Source organism: Pteronotus mesoamericanus, unplaced genomic scaffold (assembly GCF_021234165.1).
Source record: "Pteronotus mesoamericanus isolate MK-2021 breed Mesoamerican mustached bat unplaced genomic scaffold, CSHL_Meso_final contig_1230, whole genome shotgun sequence".
Classification (NCBI taxonomy): Eukaryota; Metazoa; Chordata; class Mammalia; order Chiroptera; family Mormoopidae; genus Pteronotus; species Pteronotus mesoamericanus.
In genome coordinates this window covers 56273-71178 of record NW_026555050.1, presented here as the reverse complement: position 1 = coordinate 71178, position 14906 = coordinate 56273, and the positions used below count along the sequence as shown (strand labels likewise).

The following is a 14906-nucleotide window of genomic DNA, read 5'->3' as shown; positions in this document are numbered from 1 at the left end:
AAGCAGTCTAAACCTGAAATGACCAGGGTTATCTCTTCCTCGTGGTCTCTGTTTATGTGTGTAGTAGTGGTTAAAAAAGAAAAATTCAGCCTAAATGACAAGCTATATAACTGGGATAAAATCTCTAAGGATACATTCTTAAGAAGGGTTCTTCTCTACACAAATTTATTTTCAGTCCTTTCATCCTTGTTTCTCTAAGTGCTTTGTGGTACTGCTGACTTGTAATTCCTTTTACTATGCATACCTTGCCACATATTTTATGTGAACCCCCACTACTAGGCACATTTACAAACAATATCCTATTTCCATGTTACAATGTGAACTAAATATCACTACCCATGTCTTAAGACATAAAAGCTGAAATCTGGTTAAGAGTATTGTTCAGATTAATGACAGAGCTCAGATTAATATCAAATTTCCAAGACCAGTATTCTTTTCATTGCACTACTCTTGAAGGTTTTTCCCCAAGACTACCTTAGTGCACATGCCAGAGAATGATTATAACTACAACTATAGTAAGAATATCTATTTATAGTAAGAAGACCATTTATCAAAGGTCTATTATATGCTAGGCAGTGTAACAGAAATTTCTTTAATCCTCCTAACGGTCTCACAAGGTTTTATCAGCCTAACTTGTAGATAAGGAAACTGAAGTTAAGTGGCTTTTCAAAGTAAGTCAGGCTCCCAGGCTGGGCCTGTTCTACCACAGTATAGTAGAAGACACCTTAGCCCCTTTCAGTACTCACTATAAAATATAAAGCTTTCTCTGGACTCCTGTGAAAGAAATTTTTCAAAAACACAATTCTGGTCACATTGACTTGCTTAAAATGGTATGAAACTGCATGAGAAAGTCTAGCACCTCACAATGGCAGGTTACCTGCTATCTCTTCAGCCTGGTCTCTGGCCACTTACTGGGAAGTACCATAGGATATACCAAACTATTCAACACACTCTTAAGACCTCTGTTATTCCTCTGCTTTTACAGCCCTCTTCTTCTTCAAGATGTAGCTCAAGTGTCCCTCATTATGAAGCTTTCCCTGATTTCAACTGCCCACACAGAGACAGATGCGCCCCCTGCTGTGTTCTCACAGTCCTTCTGCCAGATTTCTCACCTGCGATATGCTATTGTTCTGAATGTGGAAACTTTGTTTTACTCATTTTGTATTCCCAACCCAGTGCCTGCCGCATAGAAAGGACTGAACAGATAATGAATAAATGCTTATGCATATAAACATAGAAGGACACTATTAGTTACCAAGAGAATGGTATTGAGGACATCATTATTCAGTGGTGACTCTTCTAGACCTCTGTGTTTTCGTATTTTCTTCTTTGCAGTATGTACCATATTTGAAACTGATAATTTATGAATTGGAACTGGTGCTGGCTCTGTCAACTTTGACAAAGCATGAGTTATGTCAGTAACTTCTATAAGAAAAATAGAAATTAATACAAATTATATCACCAAACTTAGTGGATTACTGTGATAAGTAAACTAAAGACTGTATTGAAATTTTTTTTTTATCTTCACTTGAGGACATGCCCATTGATTTTAGAGAGAGGAAGGGAGGGAGAGAGAGAGAGAAACATCGATGCAAGAGAGAAACATCGATGCAAGAGAGAAACATTGATCAGTTGCCTCTTGCCCATGCCCCCACCAGGGACCAAACCCGCAACGTAAGGCATGTGTCCTAACAGGGAATTGAACATTCTGTTTATGGGACAATGCTCCAACCAACTGAGCCACAACAGCCAAGGTTGTAAAGAATATTTGAGTCACTCCTTTCACTAGTGTTACATGGTCTCAGAATTATAAAATATTAATACACATGTTCAGCTTTATATGCATGTATGATTGACAAAAGTGTAACACAAATTATTTCTCCCCAAGTAACTTCAAAAATAAACCTCTAAAGCACTGCTTTTCAAAATTTTTGGTGGAAAGAGCTTACTAAATGCACTTAATGTTTTAAGCTCAGGGTATATGGTATGGCCTGGAGAGAAATGGTAACTATCTGGTTCATCAATACTTGCTTCTCCAACTTAATTCAAATAAGAAAATGGATAAATAGTTGCTAGAAAACATCCCCCTAAAAAGGATTACACATTTGAAAATAACTTGAAAAAGAGCAGGTTACCTTTCCCTTCTTCCTCAAATGTGGATCGTCCAAGAATCTCATCAGTTGACTCCTTTCGACGGCAAACTTTAAAAAATTCAGTGACAAAATCACCTACAGAGAAAAAAATGTATCTAATTTTTGACACTTAAATGAAAGAAATCAGTCCTATAAATTAAAGTACATATATTTTCACAAAGCTATTAACAAACATATAGGAACAAAAAAACCATTCAGTATTTCCACCTCTGACAAAAATTAACCCTATTTCAAAGGAAGCTGGCTCTTCCTTTCTCTTCATGTGTCAGGATAGTAAAATGTTGAATCCATTAAAAAATAAAAATTAAAAAGAAATTCTAAAGATATGTTTCTAAAGGATTAAGAAATTATATAGGATGAACTTATTTCAGCTTTAGCTGTGTTTTTATGGCACTCTTTGTGTTATTATTACAAGAAAGGGAAAAAAAGATTTGGTGTCTCCTAAAGAGCTACAATGAGATGTCTATACAGAGAAATTAAAGCTTAACAAGAACCATCAGTCCAAAATTATGACAATACAATGTATTGAGTACATCTAAGTTTTAGAATTCACTAATTAGAACTGATAAACCTAAAACATTTTCTGGACTTCTTCAGGAAAAGTAGGAAAATCCTATAATCTAGGCATACAAACGATGTAACTATAGTTTATTATATATGAGTATATAATCTTAAAATCTAGTCATATAAACATATAAAGTCAAAGAGGTAAGGTGAGAACATGGAACAACTGTGAGAATCCCGTATTTTGTCATGTATAATGTGCATTTTTTTGCCTAAATTTTTGAGGGAAAAATAAGGATGGATGTTATACATGGGTATAATGATTACATATCATGGGTATAATAATCCTGTGTATAACGTGCACAAAAAATGGGTGTGTGCATTATACACAACAAAATATGGTACTTCCAATTCTAAGGTCCTCTGCAATTATCATAGAAGTCAGTGGATAAGGGATGATAAAGAACAATTTTGCAAGTTATTTATTTATTTATTTCAAATACATTTGTCTCTGCTTTCTCCCCACCACTTTCCCTTGCCCTCTCCCCGCCAAATCCTTCCCCTTTGGTTTTGTCCATGAGTCCTTGCTATATGTTCCTTGACTTTCTCCTTCCCTTCCTTTTCCCCTGCCCCCCACTCCTTCCTTCCCTCTTGTCTCTGTTGGTTTCTTTTCCTTTCAGTGTTGCTGGTCTTATTTTCCTTGCATCTTTGTAGAAGAAACTATTGAGCATTTACTATAAGATAGGCAGTGAGTTAAATGTGATATGTACACACATGCATAATCTTTTTTCTCTCATTAACCCTAGGAAATATATACTATTACTATCTCTATTCTCCTAAGACCTGGAAAAATTAAAACACTTGCTCAAACTGGTGGATCTAGGATGTGAAACAAGGTCTATCCAACTCTAAAATTCTTGGTATCTACCCTCTGCTATCTCCCCAACACCCCAAGACAAATTCACCAATAGCAGGAATTTTATGTATCTTTGTATTCACTGTGTAGTTAGCACAAATGGCAAGTCCCAATTAGCATTTGGTGAATAGCATATGATGAATGATAGAGCCCAAGAAAATAACACTTTAGAGAAATGCATCATAATTGTCATCAATAAATATTTAGTAAGTCTTTCAGATGAATGGTAATATATCAGATTATATGAAATGAAGATGGCATGGATGAACACAAAAAGAGAAAATATTTTCATGTGTACTAAATACATATTAAAGAGAAAAAGACAGACACATTGAGGATGGGTTCAGAAGACTTCATGAAAGAGACAAATCTACAAAAATGAGAAGGAAAAGATAATTCCAGACATGCAATACAATAATACTATCTATATAGCAGTTAATATTTGTCAAAGTATATTTGTTATTTCACTTGATTCTTCAAATAACCCTATAAGGTGACAAGATTATTATACCTCTTTTCCTCTAATAGAAAACAGGTTTGCATATATGATACAACTCTACAGAAGGACTCTTACAGATTGTAAAAATCAGTGTTCTCACCATCATACACACAAGTCCATGGGGATTGCAAAAGGCAAAAAGGGCTCCAATAACTAGAATGAAGATGCAGACTATGCAATAGGAGGAATAAAGGAAGTGACATAAAAACACTTTACAAATAAAACTCAGATCATGAGAAAATATCAGAGAATTCTGAAATACAGAAATTAAAATTTTAGTTAAAACTAAAACTAAAATACAGAAAAAGAAATCCTTCTAGTCCTATTCACTGCTGTGGGCAAAGATATTTTTTTAATGGTGTTAATTGAGGAGGTCACAAATGTAAAATATTAAAATAAAAAAGTCTTTTTTGATAGATAAAATGAAGTATGAAGAATATATTCAGTGTACTGATTTGGATGACAGAAAGACTGATGGTATTTTAGGAAAGGAAGATAATATATCTTACCGAGTAAACACTGAGGATTATCAGCTTTTCGAACTCTAACAGACCAATGGGGAGCTTGAATAGGATCCAAATCACTAAAACATAAAACAATAAACATAAGATAGATCTTAATTATAATAATCTGTAATACTTATGAATTTATCAAAAGTCAGTGTAATAAAAACATTTTATAGAAGGACAAGCTATCCATTTTGCCTCCCTTTAACTTATTATTTTTCTAATAGATAAGGCCATTTGGATAATTTTTTAAAAAATCTTAAGAAATCAAAGTGTTTTTGACAAAAAAGGACAAAAGGAAAAAACAAAATATAAAACAATTTTAAAAGGACATTGAAAATGATTCTGAATGGACAATGTCCATTGATAATCTAATGAAATAATTTTACTTTAGGAATTATAAAAAAGGAAGAAGTATGCATAATCATCTTAAACAACATGTTTTTTAGAGCCCTATTAATTTAAAAAACTATAAAAATTTGCCCAAGATCATAAGTGCCCTATTTTCTCAATTACGTAGATTATCATGCATCCCCTCAATGAAATACTATGCAGCAATTTAAAAAATGCCAACAGGGATCTACATTTACTGGCATAAGAGATATGAAGTAATTAATTGAATAAAGCAAATTAATATATAAATTTAAATTTTAAAAAGATATACCCTCATTCAAATATCAAATCATTGTTATACACCTGAAACTAGTATAATGTTATATATCAATTATTACTCAATTACTAAAAAAGGATACACCTGAAAATGATAACTGGCTGTTTTTTAAGCAATGGCATTGTAGGCAGTCTTTCTTCTTTTTACCCATGATAATTATCTGATTAAGAAAGCTCATGTTACTTTCATCAGCAGCAAATACAACATATTTGTTTTAATTATGAAAAAAAGTATCCTATTTCTCACTGTTCTGCATCAAGAATGAAAAGATACTAAAAGTATATTCCTCTTTCTCTATATTCTTCCCAGATAATGCTTGTTATAATTTTCAAGTTGTTTCCATTGCTAAGGAGTATATGACATGCATGTTATTTATGACATTTAATGATAAATTATTCACACACATTCTGATGACAGTCATCTTTCCAAAGCACTCCAGTGAAGTACTTCTAAGTAGGTAAGAAAAGTTCAACAGAATTATACACCAAATCCCAAACTGATTAGAGACATCTTTGCTAAAACCAAGACAGATTCAGACTGTTCATTATATCTGAACTAAGGATCACATCCCCTAAGTCAGCAGCTTAAAACATTTCTGTAATACATATTAATCAGTTTAAAAAGTGATCTTTAAAAATAGAAAAATCAACTTTATCAGGAACTGATGATATAATAAAAAGGAAAACTACTAACCACTTGACAGCTAATTTATTCTACTAAAATGTTTGAGTCTCAATGTACTGATATTAACATACTTACGAATAAACATCATTATCCACAATGATACCTTCAGTCAGGTGAGGCCATGTAGTTGCTAAGTGGAGTTCACTAAAAATAAACAAAAATAAACAAAACATAAAATATATCCAAAAGCTTTAATTGTGTATGTGTTTCTGTGTTAATGTATGTGTCTATATATATATATCCTCAAACCCAGCAATTCTATTTCTAGAAATGTATCCTATTATACATGCAAGTATGTTAAAAATGGTATTACTTATAATACAATAAAAATGGAAACTAGTTTAGCAAATGGTAGCACATCCATATGAAGTAAATGTCTTTACAGACTTTTTAAAAAGTTCTATACATAATAGCCAAAAAGTGTAAATAACCCAAATGTCTATCAGCTGATGAATGGATAAATGAAATGTGATATATATAAACAATGGCATATTATACAGCCACAAAAACAATGAAGTACTGATTCATGCTACAATATAGATGAATCTCAGAAATGGAATGCAAAGTGAAACAAGCCAGACACAAAAGGGAAGGTATCAGATACTGCAATTTATGTGAAATGTCCCAAATAGGCAAATCCATATAAATAGAAAGTAAAGTAGTGTTTGCCTATAGCTGGAGAGCCTGGGGAGATTAGGAGAGATGACAGCTAAGAGGTGAAGTGTTTATTTTTGGGGTAATAAAAGTTTTCTGGATTTAGTGATGATGGTTGCACAACTCTATAAATACTAAAAACTGCTAAATTGTACACTTTTAAATGGTGAATTTCATGATACATGAAAACATGTCAATTTTGATAAAATGGTGTAAGTGAGGGTTGGCAAAGGTTTTCTACAAAAAACTAAAGAGAAAATATTTTAGGTTTTGTGAGCCATGTAGTGTCTGTTATATTCTTGGTTATTTTTTCTTTTAAAACTATTTAAGATGTAAAAACCATTCTTCGCTCACTGGCTATACAAAAACAGGCTACTGGCCAGATTTAGTTCACAGGTCATAGGTCGCTGACCTCTTACAATAAATGAATATTAAGTTTCAAAAAGTGTTCATGTAAAATTATAATATAAAAAAAAGGGGCAAGCCACAAAAAATACAGAGGATGACATACACTTACAAAATACACAAACATATTGTGCAAAACAATAGTTAACATAACAGGCCTGGTATTTAGAAAGGACGACTTGGAAGGCTGGTCCTTGGCTTGGCATCTAGGAAAATGGATTTCAGAGGGGTTCATACCATTCCCTGAGGAGTGGATCACTGTGCCTAAACTACTTGTGCGAACAATATAGTCTAGGCTGAATACCTGCTTTGTTTTTGATACATTTTAGGCAGAGGGTGCCAACATGACCAGCCCTGGATAAAAACCTCAAGCACTGAGTGCCTAATGAGCTTCCCTGGTAGACAGCCTTTCACACATGACACAAGTCATTGCTGGGAGAATTAAGTGTGTCCTGTGTGACTACATTGGGAAACTTGTGCCTACTTGCTTTGGACCTCACCCTATGTGCCTTCTTCCTTTGATTTTTGCATTGTATTCTTTTGCTGCAATAAATCATAGCCACAAGCACAACCACTGAGCTCTGTGAGTCCTCCTAACAAATCACCAGCCTGAGGGTAGTCTTGCAGACCCTTGGTGCACATACATATATACACCAAATTCACATGCAGGAAGAAATGACTGAAAGCACATATATCAAGCTGTAATAGGCAATCACCCATGAGTAGTGGGATTATGAATTTAGTGAATTTTTTTCCCTGTCTAAATTCTAAATTCATTTCTTATGTTTAGAGACTACAGGAGCCAAAAGAGCCAAATACATTATTTTTTTATCCTTAATGGTACTCAACTAATTGGCAACTCCAGGCTGAGACTCTGGGTCCACAAGCAGTTTAGAATTCACTGGGGGAACAAGGCTAGCTCTCCACAACAATGCAGTGTAACTTCAAATATGAACTGAACAACTAGTCACCATTGGCTCAAGCCTACTTTCCAAGCCTAGTCCTATAATGGCACTAATTAAACCTTTAAGTTACCAAATATCTTTCCAATAGATTGATTTTGTTTTGCATGAATTAGAGTTGACTACTACTATTTGCAACTAAAAACCTGATTAGTAAACACAGGATTTCTGTTTTTTTTTAAATGTTTTCTAAATTTACTCCACTGAACATGAACTATTTCTTTCATAATAAAACTAATTTTTAAAAGTTTAAAAATGACCATAAACAGTATGTGATATTAGAGGACATAAGAGACAATTAGCATTTAAAACTATAAGCTCTTATTAACCTAAGATTCAGTTCCTAAGTTTTTATGACTGTGTACTCTCCTCTCCCTCTAACTACATGACAATTTCTCCGACAAGAGATGACACTAAAAAAAGCCTCTTCATTTCCTCTTCCACTGCCAAAGATTCCTTTTCAAAAGCATAGTGCCTACAACATTTGCTAATCACTATTTGATTTAAATGGTCTACAATATGGGCCATCTTACTCCCAATTAATTTTTGCACACATCCTCAATTATTTGTTTCTCTGCTGACTCCTCATCACATATAAAATTAGGAAGAAATATTTAATAATTAATTACTTCAAATTTCTACTATCATGTCAATTTTATTCTTTCTCTCTAAAATTTTCCCTAAGCAAAATCAGATGAATGAACCAAGTGGAAGGCAATAAGTCTATAAGTTACCATATACACTTCCCTCTTGTTCACTATATTCTAGCCATGCTGGCCATCTGTACTTCCCCCCTCAAAACAAGCCAAACTCTTTCCTGAATCAAGGCTCTTTGGGTAGGCTCTTCCTTCCACATGGAATGGTCATTCTCTAACTCTTTGCCTGGATAAGTCCTCCCCTAATTGAGACTAAAGTTAAATATCACTTCCTTTGAGAACACTTTCCTGATGGTATCCCAATCTAAAGCAGCTCATTTTACTGTCATCATATCCTGTACTTTTCCTTGAAATTATCCCACAACTTGTATGTTTATTTAGGTGATTATTTTAAGTCTATTTCCTTCAACTAGACTGTAAATGCCAAGCAGGTGCTCTTTTATTTACTTCTGTATCCTCCTTACTTAGCATACTGCCTGGCTCATATGATAAATAAGTATTACAAAAGATGCTAACTTTATCTTCTCTCTTAAGTAATTTTAAGTTATAACTATTATTATTACTACCTCTATGTGAGAGTATTAAGTATGTATGTATGCATGTGTATATATTTTTTAATTAACCAAATACTTTAACAAATAAGATTATTTCTAAATCACCATTGTTTATATTTTCCAAATATTTTGTTACTGGTTCACATTTTCTTGTGAAACAACTTTTTATTAAACTTCAGTAGCTCTTCTAGAAAAGCAGGTGGATAACCTAAGAGGTCACCCTTATGCCTTAAGTTTTAAATTTAAGTCTTAATTTATACATTTTGAAAAAGTGGTCAGGAAGAATGTAAACAACTGTTAATTCTGGGTTATAGATACATGAAAGTTTATTATATATAACATTCTCTGTGTTTTCAATATTTCAAATGTTTCCCAAAAAGCTGACCAAGAATCACTTCTATAAGGAATAATGTATTATATACATTCTATATATTATTTTCAAGCCTCTTTTATTACTCAAGTTACAGAGGAAAAAAACGTCAAAGATGGACAGATTATTAGTCATAGGTCTGTTATCCAGTACTGTATTCATTCCAGGAGGCTATATTATTATAAAGCACAGTAAAATCAATATCAATATAATGTTTAAAGTGAAGTCCCATGATTCAAATGAGAGATTGAAATTCTCACCTAATAGGATCTTCACAGGCACCAAATGGTAACTTGCCAAACTCCAGGCCTCCAACTTCTCCTCCTACAAGGGCATCTATATCTAAATATTTTTCCATTATTGAGCACAAAAACAGAGAAAAAAGAATTAGTTAAGTTAGCCCTTTGGAAGATTATAGATTTAGAAGTGCCTACATCAAGAGCACAAATAGCAAGTTGGAGAGCAAGCAACCAGGTACTAAAGACTTCCTCCAAGAAAGTTGTAGTAAAAGAACACACTTAATTCCTATTTATTCAGTGTTTAATTTAACTCATGCATTCTAATTTTAACCTTCTTAAATATTTCGTGAGAGAATGTTATCCTGTAAAGTTTTTTTGCATTTCCTAAGAATGTGATTAATACCATCTAAAAGAAAGATTATCCAAGTATTAAAAAATTTAAGCACCAACCTACAGTCATCAGTTTTGCTGTCAATAGTTTCTGAATAACAAATTAATCCTCATTAATAAAATTAATTTCAGTTCATAGTACATGGAAATATTTAAAGTTCATTGAAGAATTTCCTTTCCATTACAAATGGTACCTGAGATTAGAGAATTTAAGAGGGTAAATCACTTCCCTTAGTTCCATCCCTCTTGAAGAAGTAATAAACACTTCTAAAACACATCAAAGGATTTATTTCTACCTGCAATAATACAGATGGTTGTTTTTAATTATTCACACTACCCTGGGAATTCCTAAAATTAAAGCCTACTACTGAGTTTTGAACTCCCCGGATTTACTAAAATCGTTTTTGACAGTTATCTGCACCCTAACTAAATTATTAAAATTAGTCATTATATATGGTTCAATTACTGATTCAGTAAATTTTCTCAAGTCAATTCATTCCATTTTTCCAACTAAAGAATGCTTACAATAATAAAGATCACAATTACTAGCTTTATTACAAGATGTCAATTTTTAAGAGGTTCAAAATTTAGAAGCTTTTGTAAATTAAAAATGATGACTTGACTATAACTGTCCAATGTTTTCACTGAAGTAAAAGTTGAGAAGTAACATTGTGAAATGAAAGGATTGTGGGATTTAGAGTTTGGTGTTTGAATGAGAACTTTAACACTTGGTGGCCATGTGACCTCAATTCAGTTCCTTATGTTCTCTAAGAAAAATAATAGTGTCTCATATGTAAATGAGAATTACACAAAACAATATAGAAAATACCAAGCACAGTATCTGCAGCATAGGAGAAAATATTAAAAATGTATATGGCCTTCAACCCACTGAAGAAAAAGGTTAATATTTTTATCTCCATTCAAAAAAAATTTGGCAATAGAATGTTAACAAAGGCCTTACTGGCAATTGGAATTACAATGCTAAGATTTTGTCTCTTTTGCTTCTTCTAAAATCACCAGAAGACTAGGGAAACATCATTGGAAATCTTTAAAGCTGACTAATATTATAGTAGCCTTTGAAAACAGGAAAAGGAAGGTAAGAAGCTGGCTATAAACTGCTTAGTGGGTATTGTTGTCTGAGAACTAAAATTACCAAAACAAAACTGATGAACAAACTAAAACCAGAGGCATGGATACATGGAACAGACTGACAGATCTCCGAGGGGAGGGATGTGGAAGGAATGGAAGATGTTAGTCAAAGAACATACATGCATAGCCCATGGACACAGACAAGAATGTGGTGAAGGCTGGGTTTGGGCTGGGCGGAGAGTCAATGGGGAGACAATGGGGGACATGTGTAATGGTGTCAACAATAAAATAAATAAATACTATAAAATCACCAAAACAAACATTTGAGTTTTTGTCTAACATAAGTGTCAGCTTAGTTTTTATTTCCTTTTGCTGCAGTTTAGATGCGGTTACTTTATGGTACATTAGAATTTCAAATTATTCAGTCGTACATAAAGTAAAAGAGTAGTAGTATATATAACTACCAAAAGATAAGGATGTAATACATTAACTTTAATATCATCCCAAGACTACCAATTTATTATTTTCAATCCAATAAATAACCAACTACTTGGAATAAAAATTATACTAATTTATTTCTCTTCGAGGGAGAATGAAAAGTATTTTCAGGCTAGTAAAATCCTTGTAATAATTTATGTTTGTATTTAATTCCTTATTAGATGTACTTGATTATAATTATACTTAGAAGCGAGAGAAATGCCCAGGAACCTAAACCTCACTTAATTAGGCTCTATGTCTACCAGGCTGAGATTTTCTAGAACTTATGTGATGTCTTGTTTATATTTGTTTCCCTAGTACAGTCTGGCCTATTATAAACCAATAATTAATGATTGTTGAATGAATCAGTATAGTAATGGCCAAACTGGTAAATTGATTTTTTTTTTTTTTAAATGAACTGACCAGAAATTGAACCCTCAGCCTTTTGGCCTAGAGGACAATGCTCCAACCAGCTGAGCCATGTGGACCAGGTAAATTGATTTTAATTACATTTTTATCAACTGCAAGTTAAACTAAAATATTCTACAGGTCTTCCCATCCTAAGTGTATGTATATATAAACATTTTGTTTCTTTTCTGGTTAGGAAACTCTTTTTCAAACTCTATAAAGTTCTCTGCATGTCTATCCTCAGCTTATGATAGCTTCTCTAACAGTATTCTAAAAACAGACATTTCAATCATTCGCTACATACTAATTTACAGCACATGATGTTCCACAGCAGGGGCTGCTTTATAAATAATGTTAGCTTTCAAAGACAGACTGTCAAATATAGAGTAATACTGTCTCTAGAACAACCTAGAGAACTTTTCTTAAGAGAAAAAAAATGAGAAATGCAATGAAATCAACCATATTACACTTAGAATGAATTACAAATATTTCAAATATAAAATACCTGAAACACACTGTTAAATAAATTTAATTTCTGAATATATTTTCTTTTCTATTTATAGCCAGTAAGTTAAGTATAGTTTTAAATGATCTTACCTGGAGGTTGCTGAGGCCAAAAATACTGCTGCCAATCCTGCAGTACATAGGTAAATCGAATGGTAATACTAACTGGAGGCAATGGAGTTAAAGGACATCCCTAGGAAATAAATGCAAAGGCAATATGGTGGGGCTTTAAAAAAAAAGGTGTCTTTAAAAACAATACCAGAGACCAAAATTACATTATAATAAAACTGTTTAATACCTGGAAACAAGATACTAAATTCTATTACGCAAAATACTATTTCATAATATACAATTTTAATTACACAAGTATAATTTCTTATTTTTTTCAGCCATATTAAATATGAAAAACCTGTGATTCATTTTTTATATAAGGGAAAACTATTATAAAGTGTAACAGTAGGTTTGGGGAGATGATTGATGTCTTCTCTTTCTTTTAAGTGAAAATAAATTCAAATTAAAGACAGTCTTGAATACTGAACCAAAATTTTAGACTAAAATAAATGGTGATTCATGTAAAATAGTTTATATTAATGAATTAGTTAACAAAAAATTTAGGTTTATCTTTAATTCATTAAAAATTAGTATCATCCAAACATCCTATGATCTCAGCGTCCCTTAATAATAGTTAATGCTACATTAAAGTGGAATAGGACATAAAAGTACATAGGAAACATAGGGAGTTTGTGAAAATGTAGATTCAATAGTATTCTGCACATCTAACCAGATTCCAGGTGTTGTAGATACTGGTCAGGAGGAATGAGACATTTAGCTCAGTAATAGCATTAACTGAATACAAACTCAACCTAAAGTCACAATATAAGGTGGTGGCCAAAAGAGATAATTCAGTTATGGGCTGCTGTATCCTAGACAAGCAAGGTAAGATTCTGTTTGGTCATGATAATCATCTTTTTAGTTAGGTCCAGATATCAAATGAGAGTTCACACATAAAAAGGCACAAATGGTCTAGAAACTGTAACAAGGTTGCTTTGACATATAACCTCTGCTCCAGTCAGACAGCAATGTAGATAAATATAGAAAGAGAAAACCAAAAAGAAATAGCTAAAATCAAACATCACATACGTATCTTTGTGAGCCCTAGAAAAGGCACAGAAAACCCAAATTGATAAATCGGGCTCAAGGCACATGCCTGCTGAGTTTTAGGTACAGAACAAGGCAGTTGATGGATGACAGCCTTGGATTGGAGGCTGCACTGTTTCAGACCTAAAGTACTGCACCCAGAGAATGAGGACACTACAAGACTCTGTTTAAGAAAGACACTGGGGCAGGGCACTCCTGCTTGGTACAGTGGCTTTGTTGGAAGCAATGCGATTGGGAAGAGTTACTGTGTAAGGGAGAAAACCCATTCTCATGATCTGAACAAGCAATCCAATAATTCCTGACTAGCTATATGAGTACAATACCCCAATACCATCACAGAACAAGAGGCTCCAAACACCATTTTAAGATGTGGTTCTGAAACATTCCATAGGTAGGAAGCAACCACAAAACTAAAACCACTAGAAAAAAAATGGGAAAGTTTAAAATGTTAAATACTCATAATGAGCCTCCAAAAAATTTTTCTCCAAAACATGAAAAAAATGTGGTTTTAAAAGAGACAAATATCTAAATCAATAATCAAAATATAAAATCACGAAATATAAAGAACATTGGAATAAAACAAAGAATGTCTAAACAGAAAAGGAAAAGACGAGGGTGCGAGAGTTTTCAAATATTTAGAAGATTATAGCAGAAAAGGATTTAAACTTAAAATTTTATGTGACTCCAGAGGGCAGAACTGCTCCCACCCAAAAGGAAGTCTTTTCTAATTAGATCTATGTGAAAATGATATAAACTGCCATTGAAGGATGGGAGTCCTGGGACACGTCAGGCAGATGTTAGAGAGTAATTTTTAAAAAGATAGTTCAGGAGAATCAAATATTGGGTAGGCTTTAGCTATGTGCTAAAACTTTTAAAGTACCCACACAAACTCTCAATAATTTTAAGCTCAGCTCTTAATCAAATCAATTTTGAGAGGTACTGCATATCTAGATGAGTGAGTTTTGTGAAAGCTCTGACAGATAATGTGATAAACTGATTAGGAATACTGTTTTTAAGTGCAAGTAGAATATAGTCATAATCTAAGTCAGGCACCACGGAACAAGGTCATCCCCAGTTTCAGTAACAAAGAGATGAGCTACACAGAGGT

At 33.1% G+C, this 14906-nt stretch overlaps 1 protein-coding gene across 3 annotated transcripts in view; it reads right to left on the bottom strand.

The window, feature by feature from the left end:
* RAB3GAP1 (RAB3 GTPase activating protein catalytic subunit 1) overlaps positions 1–14906 on the bottom strand; it is a 105586-nt gene that overhangs the window by 45761 nt on the left and 44919 nt on the right. For all 3 annotated transcript variants that reach the window (XM_054587758.1, XM_054587743.1, XM_054587751.1), the window contains 6 exons: positions 12734–12833; positions 9794–9875; positions 6008–6076; positions 4582–4655; positions 2136–2228; positions 1256–1425 (listed from right to left, as the gene is read on the bottom strand). In XM_054587758.1, the coding sequence (XP_054443733.1) occupies positions 1256–1425; positions 2136–2228; positions 4582–4655; positions 6008–6076; positions 9794–9875; positions 12734–12833 (588 nt within the window). The remainder of the gene's footprint in view (positions 1–1255; positions 1426–2135; positions 2229–4581; positions 4656–6007; positions 6077–9793; positions 9876–12733; positions 12834–14906) is intronic.